We start from the raw sequence: 21517 nt of genomic DNA on the forward strand, positions 1-21517 counted from the left end.
TGCTGCTATTTTGGAAGAGTTCGCACCATTGATATCGGCTTTCGTATGATATCGATATGCCATTATTTTTTGTATCGAAGAGTCAGGCCACATCCCTGGCATGGAGGAGGCCGAACACCTTCGCTGTTTTCGCGTTGTTTTCGTATTGTAAAACGAAGTTTGGTAAATGATTAATGAAAACATATAAGTACAACAATAATTCCATCGTCTATTTTCCATATAATATCAGAAGCGAGTATTGGTATTTAATATCAGAACTCCGAATGGACTTCAGTAAAAATCAATACTGAGCCTACCAAGATGGATTCCCTGGAGGAGCAATTGAGGCAGCTAACAATATTAAACAGTAGACCACTGCCTCCCAAACGACCTGAAGATGACTACGTTCGAACGGGGAAGGTAGCAGCCTTGGTCGATAACTTGCAAAAATCAAACGCCGCCACCGCCCAACGCAGGATTGCGCCCTCTGTGCCACCAAAACCGTTCAAAAAACAGAACGACACGCCCCAGGTACGTTCAGATATACACATGCATACATATGTACGAGTATATGTCGTTATTGCAATGTATGTATAATATTGTCACATTTTAGGTGCCGCAGAGCAAATTGGTTACCGATACCCGAGAACCGCTTTATTCTCGGCCTTTGCAGGGTTTGGATCTCAATGGTATTAAAGAAAGTGTCAGCGGAGGTGGAGGTAGCAGTGGCACCGGATCTATGCTATTACGCAAACAGCCTATTTATGTAAGCCAAGGCATCGATAAGGCAAACAGCAGTAAATCAACATTGGATAATCCTGCGGTATTAGAGCAACAACTAGAGGCTTTGGCATATCATAAGATGCAGATGGAAAAAAAGGGATTGCTGGGTTCCCAGGCGCCACCGACAAAGACTATAACAACCATTCCAAAACTATCGTCAACATCTTTAAGTGGCAGTAGCAGCACCCAGCCAGCTGTTATTTACAGCAATCTTCGCACATCCGAAAACTCTATGAAAATGGAAGATCCGAAAAATATATATTCCTATATGCCTACTCTGCCAGAAGAAAGTGCTAGTACTGTATATTCAAATGTACAGCAAAGAGGTTGGTAGCGAGTACGAGTGGTAAAAGAAGTAATAATTTAATTGTTTTCGGATAATGTATGTTTTAGATCCAAATTTGGTGGACCCATTAGCAAGGTTCCTATCCATATCTACTCACTCGGACAACTATGGATGCAGTAAGGAAACAGATGAGGAATTGCCACCGCCCAGCCCTGTTAGTTCATCCTATAGTGAATTGCGCCGTGCAACAGATGTATTCGATAAAGGGACCAACTTGGATGATAATTCTGGCAACAAGATGCCTGCCGAAGTTTTGCCTGGAAATATAAAACTTGGCCATAAGAATTATGCCCATCAATACACTTCGTACAGCCCAACACAGCAAGTAATGCATAAGAGGCTTGTAGAAAGGTTGTCCCTGCTTATTAATCCAATCTTTTGTATTTACAGTGTCATTTAAATAAGGCAAATATGGATTACTATGGGTATGGCGGATTGTCACAGGTATATCAAACATTTTTTTTAACAACTCTTTATTTGGAGAAAATTGTACGAATATTGCCAATTTTGAAGAAGCTTTTCTATAATTACAATTAAGGTTTAAATTAATTGAATTTGTGGCTTATTGACCAAGACAAGTCAATATAGGAATGCTCTCCTGTTTAAAATTTGCAATGGTTGACTCGACTCTTCACTTCTGTTTTGATTAGTTATCAAACTTACTTACTTAAATCTTTTGCTTTACAGAGCTCGTCAACATATGATTCCATATACGAACCCATTAATCCACGCCCACCAAGTGAGTTGAGTTCACGTTCCAACTACAATATGTATGCCTCATATGTAAACGGAAGTAGCTCAAACAGCGCCAGTATCTCCATGATGGGCAATATAAATACAAGCGGCACAAATACTCCCATGTATTGCAGTGGCGGAGCTCTCAGTGAAGTCGACCAAGAGCACCAAAGCTACCAGAAAAGGGATGAAAACGAGGACCTGAGCAACTATCTATCGAACTCAATGGATCCCATAAATGAGGTCGAAAATTATGGCCGTTGCTTTAAGTGCAGTGAACGGGTTTTGGGTGAAAACAGTGGCTGCACAGCTATGGATCAGATATATCACATCTCTTGTTTCACGTGCTCTGAGTGCCAAATAAACCTCCAGGGCAAACCGTTTTATGCCCTCGAAGGGAAGCCCTATTGCGAGTATGACTATTTGCAAACTCTTGAAAAGTGCTCAGTGTGCTTGAAGCCAATATTAGAAAGGATTTTACGGGCGACAGGAAAACCGTATCATCCCCAATGCTTCACTTGCGTCGTTTGTGGCAACAGCTTGGATGGTATACCGTTCACAGTAGATGCCACAAATCAAAATTATTGCATCACTGATTTTCACAAGTAAGTTGAATAGTGAGTTTTAAAAAAATGACAAAACCCATGTATTTATATCTAATTATCAATAGAAAATTTGCGCCAAGATGTTGCGTTTGTAGGGAACCCATAATGCCGGAGCCTGGGCAAGAAGAAACCGTTCGAGTTGTAGCTCTGGATCGAAGTTTTCACTTAGAGTGTTATAAATGCGAGGTAATCATTTAATAAACTACAAAATATTTAATTTCAGGGATTCAAAAGAACTGCAGCTGGATTAGAGTAAAACTGTAATTTTCATCTCAACAATATGATTAAGGTCTAATGAAATTTCTCGGTTTTTTTTTCAAACCAAAGGACTGTGGACTTCTATTATCCTCAGAGGCCGATGGTCGTGGCTGCTATCCTCTAGATGATCATGTTTTATGCAAAAGCTGCAATGCCCAGCGTGTTCAAGTTTTAACTAATCGGATGACCTCAGAACTTTAAATTAGTAATGATACATAAAAAGACAACGAAGGAATCTGGTAAATCTGGCTAATATTATAAAAGGCTGTATCATGGTTACATTCGAAGCACATACTCAAAATGTTCATGCAACATTAACATTAAATTAATCAAACAAAGTAGTTCATTCCATATTTATAAACGCAATAACATAATCTCAAAACAGTAATCACATAAATAAAAGCATCAAAATAACTTATGATAAAGGGAAAGTATGTGTTTTATTTAATACATGTATGGAGCTATCAGAGATAACCAAGGACTTAACTTATATGATGATATAATGTTATGGTACGACGATTTATATATGTATATCAGAGCTGTTAAAAATTCGAAAATGTTCAAATATGAAAACACTAATTTGTAAAAGTATGGGTGAGCGAACAGCTTTTGTTTTCCATCATATTAATCATAGGAAAAACCGATGACGATGTATCTAACCATCGATATTAACATTTTCTGGAATCGATTAATGAGGACTTTTTATAAATACCACTGATTTTCCAAGAACATTCGGCTATTAGATATTTCTCATCCGACTATCGAAATTTAATAAAGTATATATTTCGATTTTGTTTTCGTACGAACGTTCCTGTCTCTTCCACGCCCGGTAAAGCAAAAGCTTTAGGCCGGTCATGCGTGCATCATCATGTTACAACGACATGGAGTATACGCCAAAAAGTATGCAACTCCGGTGCTCTTTTTGCGCAAATACGTCACAAACTCCTAAACTCCAAACTTTGCATTTTTCATAGGAAATTAAACATTCTTTGCCTATTGTCGCTTTTTTTAATTTACACAAAAAAAAACGAAAAATGAGCTCCTGCCACCTGCTCAATAATGAAAAAGCTTAAAATAATTGTGACGCCATAAACGAATTGCTTTCTCGAGTGTCTTGAGCAGACACTGCGAAAGACCTGCGCAATGGTTATAACCATCCTCCTTCTACTTTCTGATTTGGAGCATGGTGCAACATGCGGAGCGCTTTTTTGCTCTCTGGCGCCAACGCTCACCACTCAGCCAGAGAGCCAAAGTTCACGGCATACGGCCTGGGATACACAGAAGCGTATAGATATGCATACCTATAAGATACACATACGCGCTGACATATTCCTCCTGGTTAGGCATCAAAAGTAGAGCGTGCAGCGGGCCGTCAGTGTTGAATTCGCTTTGCAAACTAACGGACGCTCTAATGTACAATATAATTTACGTCGCGTGTCGCTGAACGCCAGATAGTCACTAGAATCGTCAAAGGAACTGGCGCTGACAGAGCTCGTGCGTACCAGTGCTTGCATATACACATACATACCTACAGACATACAGACACATACCAATGGACATACCGACGCACATAAATATACATAATGAAATGTACATACATACATACATATATGTATGTACATACATTAATATGTAGATGTATAAGCTAATATGTGTATATGTATGTATGAATTTGCATATGCAGATGAACTAACAAACGGACGGACATTCAGATAGACAGATAGACAGACATTCGTATTTATAACCAACTAAATATATGAACATTATATTAACATACATACATACATATGTATTTATGTATTTACTGTCCTCTGGCTCTCGGCATCGGCACAGATATAAAAATATACACGCACGCATACATATGTATATTTGCTGCATTTGTGTGCGTCTGTGTGAGCGTGTTGCGCGCCAGTGTGTGTGTGATATTATATATCTGCCATATCTGAATATATATGTGTGTTTTGTGTGTGCTTGTTTCTGTGTGTGAGTATGAACAAATGAAAGACACAGTACCGTTGAAAAAATACGAATGTAAATGTGTATATCGACGATTTTTAGTCTCCGCCGATGCCAATGCCAAAAGCACGGCCAAAATCCAAAGCACATTTTATCTTTATACGGCAACAGCCTCCAAAGGACATTGTTATAATATAGCTGTCGACTTTAGCAGGCGATTAAAACACTTGCCAAGTCGCTAACCACGACGTGAAGGCGAAACAACCTCCACGTCGACACCTGGACATGTTTACTGCAGGTCCGTTGACTACTGCGATGGAGACGACGACGTTCGATATTCTTTTTGTATATGCATACATACATATAAACACACATTCTAACATGCGCACATACGTCTGCATATAATATATATATATACATATATATATATATGTATATAATATACATACATATATATATATATATATATGCACATATATATCTATTTTTTTATAATATGGTTAATTTAAATTCAAATAGAAATAATATATTTGCACTCTTGTTTTAAATATCATTCAAATACGTAAAATCAATTTTCAGTTTGTCGAGGTGTCCAATTAAAAAAAATCGAATAGTTGTGAAAATGTAATAAAATACGTGCATAAGTATGTATGTATGTATGTAGGCACGAGTATGTATGTGAATAACAGAGTAAAGTGTACAGTGAATTACAAACATAATGCTAACTTTTCGGGCAGCACGATATTGATGGTTAAAGTGATTCCCTTTTATTTGTATTTCATAACAATAGTTACTCCCCTATGTTAAAGCCGTTGAAAGTTCTTTATACACACACGTATGTACATATGTATGTACATGTATCTAAATGAAGACGTATGCATGTATGTATGTATGTATACATATATCATATAGATTTGTGCCAGGTACAATGTAATTTAAAAGGCTGAAAAAGCAACCTGAAAATGGACGCAAGTCACAAAACCTTACAATAACAGACAGTGATGGTTGCCCACCTTCGCCCACGCACCCGCTTACAAATGTACATACATATGTACGTCTGTATGCATGTATGTATGTCCACACAGCAACTTTAACGTGTACTACATATGTACATATATGCATACAAACATACATATGCACATGTCAGTTAACGGTTTCGAACCACACAAGTTTGAAAACCTGAACCGTAAAAACAGACAAGCTTGATGTGAGACCCATTCGTATGTAATAATTTTTGTTAGCCCTGTAAAAGGTTTTTCGCAGCAGAATTTTGTCCACAAAAATTTACAGCCTTTCTTAGTGGAAATAATGTGGAAAATTCATGCGCAACGAAATTGGAAGTTGGAAGCAAGAGAGAGAGTAAGATGAAGCATCTCTCTTGTCGGCTCTAAGGAGTGGACTTAAGCATTAAAACTGTGAGAGGAATAACTGTGTTCTATATTGCAAAGAGTGATTATTTGTAAATTGTGTTGTTTTGAAAAACCTTAGCAGAAGTGAAAGCCCATTTGAGAATTAGCATTAGAATAGGGATCGCACGGAGGTGCGTAATTTTTCCGCATTGCCATAGATATTGTTGTGCTCCATTTGTGCTTAATGCATCCAGGCCTCCAATAAGGGGCGTGTTGAGTTCTAAAAAAGCACAAACACGCACACACACCGACAAACAAGCCTTGTAAAGGATACATACAGTGGTCGTGCTCGTGCCTAGCTTTACTCACTCGCTTGCAGCTAAACACACACTCTGCTCTGCGGCTACTCGCAGAACTCCGCAGGACTCAGCTCCAGCTCATTTTAGTAAAGAAACAACATTGTTCGCGTTCGCAAACACCTGTCGCGCTCCGAGTTCGAGGCGAATAGGATTGAAAAATTAAAATTCTGGTACATATTCTTGGATATAATAAAAAAAAAAAACACTTTGGAATTGAAGAACTTTAAAAACGCGAAAATATACAAATTTATTTATGAACATACAAATGAGAAATACTACCAAAACAGATTTTTAGAGCTACGTGCATAAACTTTATAAAAATCCTATGTAGCTATGTGTAATAAGCAGGTATGTTCCTAAAGAATTAACAGTCATTGATTATGGTTTAAATCGAATCCGGCAAATACACGAATTGATTACGAATACTGAAGCCACATACAAGAACAAGAAGAATAAGTGCGGCTAAGAACATGTAGTGCCATTAATTTATTAAGTGCTGCTGGCACTTGAAAATCGATTTTTATATCAATCCCCACTGCGTGGAAGTGGAAGCGCACAGGATACTGACGAGTAACTGAATTATACTCCAAACATATAGGTAGAGAGCGCTTTGAAGAGAGTATGAAAAGAGTGAGTAGAGAGGAGAGAGTTAAAATTCCTTGAGAGTGGTTGATTGTTGGTAATAAGCTTGTGCTATATACATACATACATACATAGATATGTATAAAGGTATGTGCATACATACCATGTACGTAACTGTGTTAACTCTTCACTTTCGACTTCATTTGAGCGCATTTCCTGTAGCAATCCAACTAATTTTGTTAAGCCTTTTACTACCTAAAAATATACATATATTATATGCGTACATATGTATGCATACATCCGTGTGTGTGTGTGATTGCATATAGGAGGCATAAAATGTAGGCCAATAGTTATGCGAAGTACCACAATTGCATATAGCTTACATTTGTATGTATGTATGTACATATATGCATACATTAAGACGCATGCAGTAGCTGATGCGCATGAACAAAATTTGCCGCCACAGTTGTGTTTTAATGCATAGGCATAGGCTTGCCCGTGTATAGTCCCCCCTCACTCAAGAAAAGGCCAAAGAGATATCCGTCGATCAAAGTAATTCTTGTTTTGGTATCGAAATTGAACATCGATTAATTGCATTGTGTGTGCCAGCCCTGGCAAATTCGCATTCAAAATATACATATGTTGTGTGTATGTGTGTGTGATTGTGTGGGAGCATTTACATATATTTGTGTGGGCAGCGAAAAGCAATGCCGGGCGCTCATCGACGACTTGCACATAAAATTAAAGAAAATACACTTGTAAATCATCTAAATGTTGTTGTTATTTTCATTTGACTGAAACTGTGTTAACTAAACAATTTACTTGCACGTACATGTGCATACATGTGCATGTGCAGTTATTTCAATAGAACACAGGACACCGGAACAGTTACCAGATAAAGCCATACATAGGGAGCCTGAAGCCTGCAAAGCAACAGAAACCAATTCGCGCAATCGTCGTCGTCGTTTGTCGGAAAAGTGAGAAGTCGAGCCCGCTGCTATACAACGATTGCTGAAATTTTACTGCCGAAATAGATTTTCTCAAGTGTGCCATCGCGATGGCTGCTCCAGCAGCCTGTACGCGTTTTTCGGACAATTACGAAATAAAAGAAGAGCTTGGAAAGTAAGTATCAGCAAGCATTTGTACATATCCATATTAACACTCATATGAGTATACATATGTATGTACAATGTACATATGTATGTGCGATATCGTTAATGCTTTACTAATTTGCTTTTTCTCTTGCAGAGGGGCCTTCTCGATAGTGAAAAGATGTGTCCAGAAATCGACCGGGTTCGAGTTTGCTGCAAAGATTATAAATACTAAGAAATTAACGGCAAGGGGTGAGTACACAGTTTTATTATTACTTTATCATTTCTGTTGTTATCAACACGTTTTGCATTGCGGTGCTTACAGACTTTCAAAAGCTGGAACGAGAGGCCAGGATTTGCAGAAAATTACACCATCCTAACATTGGTATGTTGTTGTGTTCGTGTGTTGTTATCATCTAATGCATTGGCTCCCATAAAAACATAAATATATTCGTACAATTGTCAAATACCGCAACTGCAACCGTCACCGCCATCAACACCTAAATGCAATTGCAATTGCAACTACCGTTTAACCCAACATTAAAAACATACTTACATACATATGTACATCCATCTATCCATACAATAATCATGCATACATACATACATGCGAAAGTGCTAATATGGTTTCACGTCTTTCAGTTCGATTGCATGACAGCATCCAGGAGGAAAACTATCATTATCTTGTGTTTGATCTGTAAGTAAACACTTGCACTTGCACGTGTATGTGTAGTTTAGCATATGCCATATGTATATGTATGTGTTGTTCTAACCGAAACCGATACCTAAACCAATTTTACGATGCGATTTGATGATGATGTGGGAAGAGAAGCTTTCGATTCTCCTTCTCTATGTGAAATACTAATACTATATAGCAATGACTTGACTATTGTTTATTGAGATTCATACTTCATCCTTTTCCCCTCCGAGTTGTTATCTATGTATATGTAATCTATGTATTAATACAACAATCCCTTACAATCTGCACACTAAACTAAAACTAACAAAATCCAAACAAACAAAAAATCCAAGAACAAATTCCAAAACTATGTACGTATGTAGCTCTTAATTGTAAAGTACACAATGCCGTAATTGAATATTGCAAATGAAAACCAAACGAAATCAACCAAAACCAACCAAAACGAATTGACTATACATTTGCAGTGTAACTGGCGGTGAACTTTTCGAAGATATTGTTGCACGCGAATTTTATTCAGAAGCTGATGCATCACATTGTATTCAACAAATATTGGAATCGGTCAATCACTGCCACCAGAACGGTGTGGTGCATCGAGATCTGAAACCAGAGAATTTACTATTAGCTAGTAAGGCAAAGGGTGCAGCTGTGAAACTCGCTGACTTTGGTCTAGCCATTGAAGTGCAAGGCGACCATCAGGCCTGGTTTGGATTTGCTGGTACTCCCGGTTATCTGTCGCCGGAGGTATTAAAGAAGGAGCCCTATGGCAAATCGGTAGATATATGGGCATGCGGTAAGCGGATGAAATTGATTTCTCAATTCAAATTGAAAATATGCAATACAATACGTTCCAATGCGCTGGCTTTTAACTCCCGGTGCATTGTTATTACTGCACGGCCAATGATAATATATGTATATGTGTATCTTTTTTTTTTGTTTTTTTTTTTATTATTATTATTTTTTTTTTTTTGTGTGCTTGTCTCTGTTCTTCGTGCAGGTGTGATTCTATACATACTGTTGGTGGGCTACCCACCTTTCTGGGATGAGGATCAACATCGATTGTACTCACAGATCAAGGCAGGAGCTTATGATGTAAGTGAAGCCACAAAGCGCATATGTGCAAATATCCTTAAATCCATTTCTCTATCTCATCTCTTTGTCTTTGTATCCCTCCAGTATCCATCTCCAGAATGGGACACTGTAACGCCAGAAGCAAAAAATTTAATTAATCAAATGCTCACGGTGAATCCAAACAAGAGAATAACCGCAGCTGAAGCGCTCAAGCATCCGTGGATCTGCGTATGTATCCAACAAATCATCATATTGCTCACACTACTAAGAATTCTTTAATTTTTACCTCAATAGCAAAGGGAACGCGTGGCTTCTGTTGTGCATCGCCAAGAAACCGTGGACTGTCTCAAGAAATTCAATGCTCGACGCAAACTTAAGGGTGCTATACTTACTACAATGCTGGCTACCAGAAACTTCTCAAGTAAGTTCCGATGATACCATCAAATATAACATATAAATTTGCATAATTGGTTTCCACTCCATCGTCCACATTTTCAGGCAGAAGCATGATCACCAAGAAGGGCGACGGATCTCAAGTCAAGGAATCAACTGACTCTTCTAGCACAACACTTGAGGACGATGATGTGAAGGGTAAATATTAATACTAAGTCATAAAACAAAAAACCAATTGAAAGACAACATTAATTCCACCTAACCACGGATGTGTGTCATCAAAAAAGATAATGAAAATGTATTGAAAAAGTGCCCGCATATATGGGTTTGCTTTTTTAAAAAGAAATATTAATATATAGCTAAACGTTTAGTTTCGTTGGGTATGAATGTTCCGAGCACACTATTATGTGCATACAATTTTAACTAGCTGCTCCTTCATCCTCACCAGGATACAATAACAACAACAGAAAAAACGAAAACAACAACATATTAAACAACAACGTAGTTAAAGTTGTCCACCACTACAACACATTCATAAATCGGTTCAAAGGACTCCCCGCACCCCATCTGATTGTATAGCGTGGCTTTACGGTAATTCCAAAAGATTCCATAACTCCTCGCTATAATCAGATCGGGTATTCGAGATCTTTTTGCGCTAAAACAAGCGACATTGTTTATTCTTCTTTATTATTATTAATATTCTGCACTGATTTGCGCCGTTTTTTTTTGAAGAGCTGCACGTATATTGTTTTGCTCTTGTCGTTCTTTAATACATATAGCTATGGTGTCGTATTCAATATGCCTGTGTATACTTGCTCTTACATTTTTATGTTCACAATTATGCTTTTATATTTTTGTTTTACATACAATGCCATGCATTCCAATTCCGGTACATTCTGTTATAAATATATAAGTACCATTCCATTTTTATATTTCATTGATTTCACATTTGTACGTATATTGCACTTGCTGTCGTCTATGTAAGAAAAAAAACAAACAAAGAAACAAAACAAAATTGAATCCTATACGGCTATATGGCTGGGTGTATCGGGCCTTTTTTGTTGTGCTTGTCCCGCGCGCATAAATATGCAAGTATACATGTACATACTACCATATGTATGCAGAGCCGAAACCAGTCCGGAACTGGAACCAACATACTATATACATATATCGAATCAATTAACAATACAAACCCCCATTGGCTTAGCTTTGCATTTTGACATTGGTATACGAATTCATCTCCAGCTCGAGATCCGCCAATTATATGTTAAGTAATTGCTATTTCCTGGCATCCTGTATTCTATTTAATTTTATTCTATTCTATTCCATTCAATCCGAGTAGTCGGCGGCTTTGCAGCATACTTGTTTGAGCTTTATTTGTACTTTATGTACTTTTATCCACAATAATAAGGATAAGTAAGTCCTCTAAAATCACCGAGTGGTTGACAAGAGTCAAAATAGGCTTCGAATAGGAACTTTTATAGTGGAGCTTCACTTAATTACCTATAATAATGCAGGCAAATTATTGATAAATGTGTATGACTGACCGATACAAATTTAAGTACATACTATATATGTTATGTACAAAAATATTTAAGCTATGTATAATCTGTATAGGTACCATGTACGCTTCTGGTAAACTAATAAGTATATATGTACATACGTGTACATACATATGTACTTAGTACATTTTAGTGTTTATCAAATGATTATTTCATTAATGCTCAAGTCTTTGATTTTGCTAATACAGATATTTACGGATATTGTGTGTGTTCACAAATACATACACAACATACATAGATAGATGTGTCTGTGTGTTTGCATAGCAAATTAAATTTTTATTTTTACAACTCGCAGCACATGTGTACGTGTATGTACTATTACATGAGATAATATTTTTGCACCTTAAACAAAGCCAGCAAGCAAAACAAAACAAAAGGCAAATTTTACAAAATACATGCAGTAAGAATTTTCAAATGAGAAAATGCCCAAAATAATTACAAATTGCCTCTGTGTGTGCGTGTGTGTGTGTGCGTGTGTAGATGCTAGAGTGTGTTTGCCAGCATACCACACACACACACGCACACACATGCACAAATTTCATGTATGCATGTATGTAGCACGGTCTTTCAGACAGAGACACATAAATGCACACAGAGTGGGTTAATTTACAAAAATAATCAATTAAATAAAATTCAACAAAATTAAACAAAAGTAAAACAATTACAAAAATACATATTGGAATCAACACAGTTGCGTTTTCAATTATGAACTTTGTTTTTTTTTATTTTTCCTAGAAGATAAAAAAGGAATCGTTGATCGCAGTACCACAGTCATATCTAAAGATCCCGAAGGTAAATGTGAATTATTGAGTAAAAAGTGGTTTGAACACACACCACACACCACCCACCACACACTACTCGCATGCATACAACACTCTCACTACACACATACACACACACACACACACACACATTCATACTCACCTATATCCATACACACAACATACATACGTACACATACTATATACTAGCACAATCAGTTCATCAGTTGATCACTGTTCGTGTTCGTCATATTCTAACTAATTGGGAAATTTTCGATCCCACCTCATCATTGTGTTGAAAATTTGAGCTGGTCCCTACATAGTTCTTACTATTGATGGTCTTGGCTACTACGCTACTAATGAAACTTTTGACTTTCCCACAAACGCCCAAACAGAGAATATGAGATGAGGAAGCATAGGCTTAAGTTTGAAACGTACCACCGCCCCCTATCCCCATTATCTGAATTTGAATTTGAATTCGAGCGTCTTTTGGTTGAGCTCATGTGTCGCTGCTACCTTTCTTATTTTTCGTTTTGGATCCCTCTCAAAATTCATGAAGTATGCTAAATCAGGCTTTGCTTCACCGCTACCACCCACCCACTCTCACATCTTTCTCTCGCTCTAGTTCTCGCTCTCTTTCTCTCTCTCTCTCTCACTCTCCTTCCGTCTATGTGCGCTTGGTTGGTAATTAACAGCTATTTGTTACAGATGCGATGCGTAGGTTCGTTCATACTTTTTGTATTGGTTGGCCAGAAACGAAAGCATGAGCAGCACCTTTGCAAATTGCAATAGACTAGACATACTCGTACATACTCGTATATAGTTCGTAATCTGATTTTTGTTATGGATTAATTCGGCCGCATTTGACTTTCATTTCAGCGGTGGAGCTGTTGAACTTGGATTAAAGAAACTAACAGAAATTACAGTACCAAAAACTTCATTTTTTATACGTCTCTCTTGTCTCTTGTTTGTGTTTTATATTTAAAAAGAAAATACAACAACAAAACAAAAGAACATTCCAAACAAAATCCCAAGGTTGAGACTCCCTAATTGTTGACTTAAGTTAATTAAGGTTTATTTATTTGAACAAAAGAAGAAGCTTGTCACTCGTATTTGGGCACATTCGTTCAGTGTTTGTTGAATATTGGGGAACCCACAACCATGGAAGCAATACCGAAGCAATACCGAAGCCATGGAGATTTTCGTTTACAGCTGGACCAATACAATACCACACATACATACATACATATGTATATTGATTTGATTTAACTAATTAACGACTTGTATATAGAAAGATTGGAACTGCATTTCTTTTAAAATGGTGCTGAATTACAATCCACATAAGGTCGCATGCATATTTATGAAGTTCCCAAGGCAAACACACCGAATACGGACAGTTAATGCTAACTCTCATCTAATTAAACCACATACATACAATCTAAAGCCCGCCCAGATGCCAAGCCAAGACGTACTAAATACTAATAATGCATCCATCCAATAAGTAAAATGCCAAGAGCGCAAGTACCTAACAACTGCTCCAAGCGCTCCAACCGCTCCAAATGCTCCAAATAGCTCCAAACTGCAATCGAATCTGTCGCAAAAAGCTGGCGCGCTAACCGGTACAAATCATTCGAACACTAGGCGGCCGTGGCCATGCAACCCAGACAAGCGTCGACGTCGTCGTCGTCACCCCACCTACACCTCCATCCCCACCTGCGACCTGCGGGTCATCGGTCGCCGGCCTCAATGCCCGACCCGCGGGCCTCGCGCCATTCGGCGTTGGTTATGTAACGGCCAAGATCCAAAATGGTACTGACAATGACAATTTCGAGTTACAACTCCCAACGACAGGCCCGAGTAGCAGTCGCCGTCGGTTTTTAGGTGAGTATAAGTATAATCGAGTGTCAAATTTTGAGAGATGTACTTTGTTCGTACTTTAACACTCAAAAGGAGAAGTCGAATGCGATTCGGTGTAAAAAAAAAGAGAAGCTTACACCTGCAAAATATGTATTTCGTACTCGCTCTCGTCTTCACGATATAAATAATGTTTCATTACATGTTATCGTTTTCTCTCTCTATCTCTCTCCCACAAAACACACCACCAACACACACTCTCTTTCAATATATCTCTCTCTCTTTCTGTTTCTGATCTATTGCAGATCGCATGCTAAGTTTTTGCTGTTTATCCAAGAAGGAAAACTAAATATAAAGTTTGCAAGCGCGTGTATGTATCCTAAGTTCCCGACGCATCTGTAACATCCTCCCCCCTGACATGCACATAGTAACTCTATATGTATGTATATGTACGTACTATGTATAATTTAATGTGTATACATATGTAAACTCTAATTGTTTTGCGCCCCATGTACTATTTTCGAGATAAAGAGTTGTTGGCTCAGGTTGCGCTCTCGCTTTTAATAAAAACAAAACCAAAAATCAAATCGTTTACAAATTGCGCTCGCAGCACTTCTCGTAGTTATGATCACTGCCACATATACATATACATACAAACACACACACACACACAAATTTCAAAAAGTTACAATGATCTCAGAATTCACTAATACACAAGTGTCGATGTAGCCGCTGTCAGCACACACCGTAGATCGCCGAACTGTAATATCCCCCCTTGTCATCCAATCCTCCTGCTGGGCTAGGAACGTTTCTAAGAGCTCGTTAATCTAGTAAACTCTTTCAGCGGAATTTCATTTCTCATGCAACAATTATCGCAACAAATAATAATAATAATAATAAAAACAACCACAACAACAAAAATAATGATAATAACAATAACAACAACAACAACCACAACACATTTCAAAGACCACGTGCCTTCAGTTGATTTATTTATTTTTTGATATGCATATATGTATATCCATATATGTCTGCATATACATATATACATATATGTGTGTTTTAGAAATAAGGATTGTGTGTCCTGCAAAAACTTGCCAGCAAATCTCAGGAAACTCGCAGTGCTCTTCAGGTATGTATGCCTAAATGCCACCCATCCAAATCAAAAAAAAAAAAAAAACTAAAAAAAAAAAAACAAAAAACGAATATATAAAGAAAAATAAAAGCCCCAAAACCACCCCCACCCCCCGAACCCCTCTCACATGCATGCTTCATTCGCTTGCACTCAAAGCATAGATCTATATACTCTTACTATGTATGTATGTGTATGTGTATATATGTATGTATATTCGCATTGTACTCGTATGTGAAAAAAGACCCAAAACTCGCACTACTTTCATGCCCCGACCAAGAAATACATACATATGTACATATGTATGTAATGTGGAGCCCCGGAAGTAGATGTGGACAGACATCTTCGATATACATGTACATATATCGTCTCCGTTCCTTTGCTTGTGCCGCATGCGATTTTCAAATTCACAATTCACACACTCTAGAAACTCGGCTCGATATAATATTTTGATTTTGATCTGAGCTTCCTCTCTCTATCTCTATACTCGTATCTCAATCCCTCTGCCATTCAGTTTGTAGCTTTATCATTTTTATCATTTTTTCCCATATTTTTTCGCTTCGGTATTTGGTGTATGATTGTGGCATGTGCTTGCTATGTTTGCTTCGATTATAAATATATGCTCGTACTATGTATGTTTCACAGAAGCTCATCATACTCGTATCTGCACATAAAGAATTTATTTTGAAAAACTAAACCAAATCGAAAGTTATGACGAAGGAAATTTGTGAAAATCGGAAAATCGCACAACTAAATATCGCATGCAATATTTATTGTGTGTAAATAAAATTTTAAATTCTAAACGATTATTCCAATTTATAGCAGCAATCCGAATTTCGGCTGGTCTCTGTATATGTAACATATCCCTCTTATATTTTTTGGATCCTGTCGCTGGGAAAATGCTTTTTTTCGCAAACACACAAAAATGTTTCCTCCATATATGAATGTGTGTGAGTGTGCGATGGCACCAGGAAGAAAAGAAATAACAAACTCAAATACAATTTACAAAAAAAAAATTATAATAATAATAATGAACCGAAAGGTATTCTTATCCGAGCTGAATCTTTGAATATACTGACCACAAATCGTACTTACACATATACATACTTCTATGTATATGAAAAGGATCTACGCTCCGAACTACAGATGTAGATCGACGAGACACTGAACAGACACTGAACAGACACTGAAAAGACAGTCACCACATTATATAACCATCATCAAGCTATATATTTATATCAGTATCATTTGAAGTGTTTGTAGAAGCAAATTCATTTGTGCTATACATAATAATATAGATACACATATCGTATGTTGTTGTATAGTTAGGTAGTCGTCACACATCCACTTAGATACTCTCTATATATAAATAAATAAATATATATATATATATATTATGTAGTTGGACATACAATACATACATACATATGTATATCATTGTCGCGTACGTCCTGTGCATTTGTCTCGAAAGAGTTTTAAAAAATAATCAAAAAAAAAAAAAATGAAAGAAATATCATTTTGCGTTCTTTACTCTTATAATTTGTCTGTTGCCCATTCTGTTGGCGCTATTTTGGTTATTTCTTATATTCATTGGTTCGTTGGTTGGTTGGATCGTTCGAATGTAATTCTGAATCTCATACTCGTAAACGAATATCATCCGTGGATGTAATATCCCTGTGCAACAATCACTAACATCACCACCATAACACAAAACTGACTTTTTGAAATCCTCGATCCACAACTAATTACTACCCACTACGCCAACAAAGCAGCCAGACGACAGGAAATAATCAAGATCACAGAGCAGCTGATCGAGGCCATAAACAGCGGCGACTTTGACGGATACACGTAAGTCCCATTTACATACTACTTACATATGTACATTTTCCACTAATTGGACATATGTGTGTACTATATATCGATGCTTGATAACATGAGTTTCCCCTTTTCACGCAACCCATATAGAAAGATATGTGATCCACATTTAACTGCATTTGAGCCAGAAGCATTGGGCAACCTAGTCGAAGGAATTGATTTTCACAAATTCTACTTTGAAAACGGTAAGACTGACCTACATACATATATGCAATACATATCTACATATGTACTTGTATATGATATGAACCAACGAATGTTAGATGTTAATGTTGGCCTCTTTTCCCCTCAGTACTCGGCAAGAACTGTAAAGCTATTAATACTACAATATTGAATCCCCATGTGCACTTATTGGGAGAGGAAGCCGCTTGCATCGCTTATGTAAGGCTAACGCAGTATATTGACAAGTAAGTACATGTAATATGTCTTTTAATGAAGAAAATGCCTCCAAAGTGATGGTTTTCAGCAGGGTAGATATACAAATGGTTCGACTTAAAAAGAAGTTGAACTCAGAACATCATACGGTATATATTGAGAGTTTTCATATAGAGTTCAACTTTAAGTTGATTGGGTTCCAGTGATCTCTAAGCAATTTGAAGAATTGTTAATTGTTTCTAAACGGGATACCATATCCATATTTTAGATGAATAATGCTTACTCTATTTACAGACAAGGGCACGCACACACTCATCAGTCCGAGGAGACGCGTGTATGGCACAAACGCGACAACAAATGGCAGAACGTGCACTTCCATCGGAGTGCGTCGGGAAAAATCAGCGGTGCCACGACCTTCGATTTTATCCCGCAAAAGTAGGCTGTGGAGGGCAACGCGGGGCGCACCAATTCCGATTAACCACAACCGTAACAGCAGAAACAACAAAATTCGGCAACAGCAACAACAACAACAAATATGCACACGCCATGGAGGCGCTCATAAAAAACAAATTTAAAAAATAGCAAAAAACATGAATATATATATATACAAAAAAGGCGACACAAATTTAATGTAATGTAATAACGTGTTTGTTTTCGTTCACCCATTTCTGTTTAAGATATATACATACGTATGTGCATATATATATATATAGATATATAGATATATAGATATATATAGATATATAGAGATATATATATATAGATATATATATATATATATATATATATATATATATATATATATATATATATATATATATATATATTGTATTTATATGTTAATATGTTATGTTATGAATAATACTACTACTTAATATCTAAAAATTCAAAATTTGATTCATCCAAATGAAAGAAATCAATATTGTAAAACAACAAAGATGTGTAAAGAAAGCGTAAAGCAACAAAAACCAAAGACATAACAACAACAACAAAAAACCAATAACTCGAAACAATTGGCTGATAGATCGATTGATTAAAATGAAAACTTAAGATAGCAGTTTTGATCCAAGTGAGGCTTCTTCATTGGCAAAAGCAAGATAAAATGGAAAGGAAAAAATAAGAAAGAGATAGGAATAGAGAGAGAGAGAGAGAGAAAGAGAGCGAAAGAGAGAACGCTGAACGAACATTTAAATGAATTAATCTCTAAATAACATTTATCAAACCATTTCGATGTTTAGATATCCCCAACTGTAACTGTGTGTGTGTGTGTGTTCTGAAAAGCAAAAGGATTTAACTAAAGAAACAACAACAAATACAACAGCCATGTGGCTATTAAGTCTGGCATTAACACAGATACATATACTATTACACACAAAACTACTTTTGTCATTAAACAACAAAACAAAACCAAACAACAAAATTTACATACATCTTACATACTTTTTGAAATGGAGTGCCCACAACACTCCAAAGCATTCTCAATACATAAGCAATTTTCAATACAATATAAAAAGGAAAAAAAAACCAAAACAAAAACCGAAGTGAAATTAAATCTTACAAGACAAATTTGTATTTATAGTAAGCCTACAACAAACAGTAACAAATTAAAAAAAAAAAAAAAAAAACAAATAACAAACAGAAAGCATCACAAACGATCTCTACTGACATCTTTACACACGCCTCTATACCACGATATACCTACATACCTACCTACCCACATATAACCCGAAACAATTTTGGGTACTTATTATGAAACAACTACCCAATAAATGCAACCACAAGTGTGAATATAACAAAACAAAAACAACAAAAACAAAACGAAAGAGCGTAACAAAACAAATGAACTAAATACTATAATACAGAAGGAGTCACGAAAGTGCAAAGCATTAGATAATTTATAAATAGCATTTACAAATTTAACTATACCAAAAACAAAAAAAAACAAAAACAAAAAAATTAAAACCAAAAAACAAGAAAAACAAAAATGAACATTAGCTAATTGTTATAAAATTATAGCCGCAAACTTTAAACCAAGAGCTGCGCGTACAGGCAAGCGGCAGGCAGGTACGGTTAGCCAATTAGGCAATCTGGCAATTAGGTGGTGGGTAGATCGGTGGATCGGAATATCGGTAGATAATCTTTAAAGCATCCGCGTCCAATGTCTAATCGGTGCAGCGTATTGGGCCCGCGTATTTAGTTCGGCGAACTGCAGAATCGGGCAACGAACGGCCCGACGCACTGAAACCGGGTTGCTCCTTGTCAGGCCTATGCCGCACACTCACATTCACAATCGCTCACACATCCCTTGATCTGTGTGTGCGTGTGTGCCTGTGTTTTGTGTTTGGGAGTGTGTGTGTACGTGCATACGTCTTTATGTCTGTGTGTCTGTGTTTGCACTTCCGTTGCAATCACAACAATGCAAGAAAACAAAACAAAAACAAAAAACCAAAAAATAACAAACAAAAATGATAAAGAAAACGTTTTATTATTATTATTATTATATTACTATTATTGTTTATTCGAATTTTATATGCATATTTCAATATAAATAAATATTAAATGAAACAAAAAAATTTAAACATTTACCGTACGGTTTGAAGAGCAAAGCTATATGATGAAGAGATCGGGATGAAGATGAGACGAGACGAGACGATGTTGACGTTTATGTTGATAACGATCAAGAATATATAGTATTGCAGTTTGCATAAACAAAATTTATTAAATTCCAAAAATGTCGCGCTTAAGCAGTCTCTCTATTTGTATCTGCATCTGTATCAGTGTATCTGTGTGTATGTATGTATATGTGCGTGTGTATGTCTCTGCGTAGTGTGTGCGTACGTGCGATTACGTGTGAATACGTGTTATCAAGTTAATATTTGTCTAACAATAAGATGATCGACACCTTTTGCTTATGCACTGAATTTTACAAGACCACATGAGCCTTCTCAAAAACTTGATAAACAACTCGGAAAATATCTCTGATATTCGTATTTTGAAAAATAACACAATTACTACTATTCGTCCTAACCCTCCCCCCTCTCCCATCCACCCAGTTACCACACGGAATATGATTTTATGTATTCAATTTCCCCAATTTCATATTCTTCTACTCAACTTCTGTCTTAAAATTTTATCTAAAATCCTCACTCTAAACGATATAGATCTGACCATATATGCATATAACAATCAGTATTATTGCAGATGGGAAGACCAAAATTCAACCCTCAAGTACCGATAAGCTCTATCTATGTATTATGGGCGTACATTTTCGTACAGTAATATCTGTCTACGCATCCCAGAATCTTTAAAATCATCCATTTAACAACCGACAGCAAATCGAGCATACGAATTTTCCAATTCATAACAGCCTCTAGATTATTACGCAAAATACACAACCAGAATAGCACAATAGAGGAAAATAAAATAGCTAAATAAAAAACGAAGTGGCCGTACAGAGAATAACACATTTGAGGAAATAATATGTATTAATTGTAATGGGTCTAGGGTATAACAAATTTAACAACGTATGTACATACGTCTATTAAATAAATATGGAAATTATATTTAATGAATAAATAAAAAAAAAAAAAAAAAAACAGAGCCCAGAACGATCATGTTGTATACATTTTCAATTGAACCAAAGAAACAAAGCAACAATTTATTATAAACCATTTTCTAGAATTTAACATATTTCCTTATATGATCATTATCTTCATACATATGATATATTATGACAAAAAACAAAAATGATAAA

The 21517-nt window shown here is 36.5% G+C and overlaps 2 protein-coding genes across 11 annotated transcripts; both read left to right on the forward strand.

Moving 5' to 3' along the window:
• Positions 1-97: 97 nt before the first annotated feature.
• LOC115627997 (zyxin) lies at positions 98-3103 on the forward strand. The gene is made up of 8 exons (XM_030523894.1): positions 98-162; positions 230-510; positions 593-1088; positions 1156-1433; positions 1499-1552; positions 1796-2448; positions 2514-2634; positions 2776-3103. Exons 2-8 carry the CDS (start codon positions 301-303, stop codon positions 2905-2907), a joined length of 1944 nt encoding a protein of 647 aa, XP_030379754.1. The 5' UTR covers positions 98-162; positions 230-300; the 3' UTR covers positions 2908-3103.
• A 979-nt stretch (positions 3104-4082) lies between these two features.
• Positions 4083-18403, forward strand: LOC115627998 (calcium/calmodulin-dependent protein kinase type II alpha chain). Of its 10 annotated transcripts, none has more exons than XM_030523895.1 (16): positions 4083-4200; positions 7809-8074; positions 8201-8295; positions 8369-8428; positions 8686-8740; positions 9208-9533; positions 9738-9832; positions 9917-10039; positions 10106-10232; positions 10310-10402; positions 12502-12558; positions 15448-15513; positions 17283-17361; positions 17479-17573; positions 17681-17795; positions 18058-18403. In XM_030523895.1, exons 2-16 carry the CDS (start codon positions 8010-8012, stop codon positions 18200-18202), a joined length of 1596 nt encoding a protein of 531 aa, XP_030379755.1. In that variant the 5' UTR covers positions 4083-4200; positions 7809-8009; the 3' UTR covers positions 18203-18403. The 10 variants fall into 10 exon arrangements, with proteins under 10 accessions (XP_030379755.1, XP_030379758.1, XP_030379761.1 ...); XM_030523898.1 differs by having other exon boundaries at positions 17286-17361; XM_030523896.1 differs by lacking the exon at positions 4083-4200 and adding an exon at positions 6582-6718.
• The last annotated feature ends 3114 nt before the right edge of the window (positions 18404-21517 follow it).

Source organism: Scaptodrosophila lebanonensis, unplaced genomic scaffold (genome assembly GCF_003285725.1).
Source record: "Scaptodrosophila lebanonensis strain 11010-0011.00,11010-0021.00 unplaced genomic scaffold, SlebRS2 tig00000098-arrow-pilon, whole genome shotgun sequence".
Taxonomy (NCBI): Eukaryota; Metazoa; Arthropoda; class Insecta; order Diptera; family Drosophilidae; genus Scaptodrosophila; species Scaptodrosophila lebanonensis.

Coding starts and splice junctions, on each gene's coding strand:
- LOC115627997 (XM_030523894.1), top strand. CDS start 301: ATGGATTCCCTGGAGGAGCAATTGAGGCAGCTAACAATATTAAACAGT. Junction 1,089..1,155: donor TTCAAATGTACAGCAAAGAG/GTTGGTAGCGAG, acceptor TGTATGTTTTAG/ATCCAAATTTGGTGGACCCA. Junction 2,449..2,513: donor TGCATCACTGATTTTCACAA/GTAAGTTGAATA, acceptor AATTATCAATAG/AAAATTTGCGCCAAGATGTT.
- LOC115627998 (XM_030523895.1), top strand. CDS start 8,010: ATGGCTGCTCCAGCAGCCTGTACGCGTTTTTCGGACAATTACGAAATA. Junction 8,296..8,368: donor TAAGAAATTAACGGCAAGGG/GTGAGTACACAG, acceptor CGGTGCTTACAG/ACTTTCAAAAGCTGGAACGA. Junction 8,429..8,685: donor ATTACACCATCCTAACATTG/GTATGTTGTTGT, acceptor CACGTCTTTCAG/TTCGATTGCATGACAGCATC.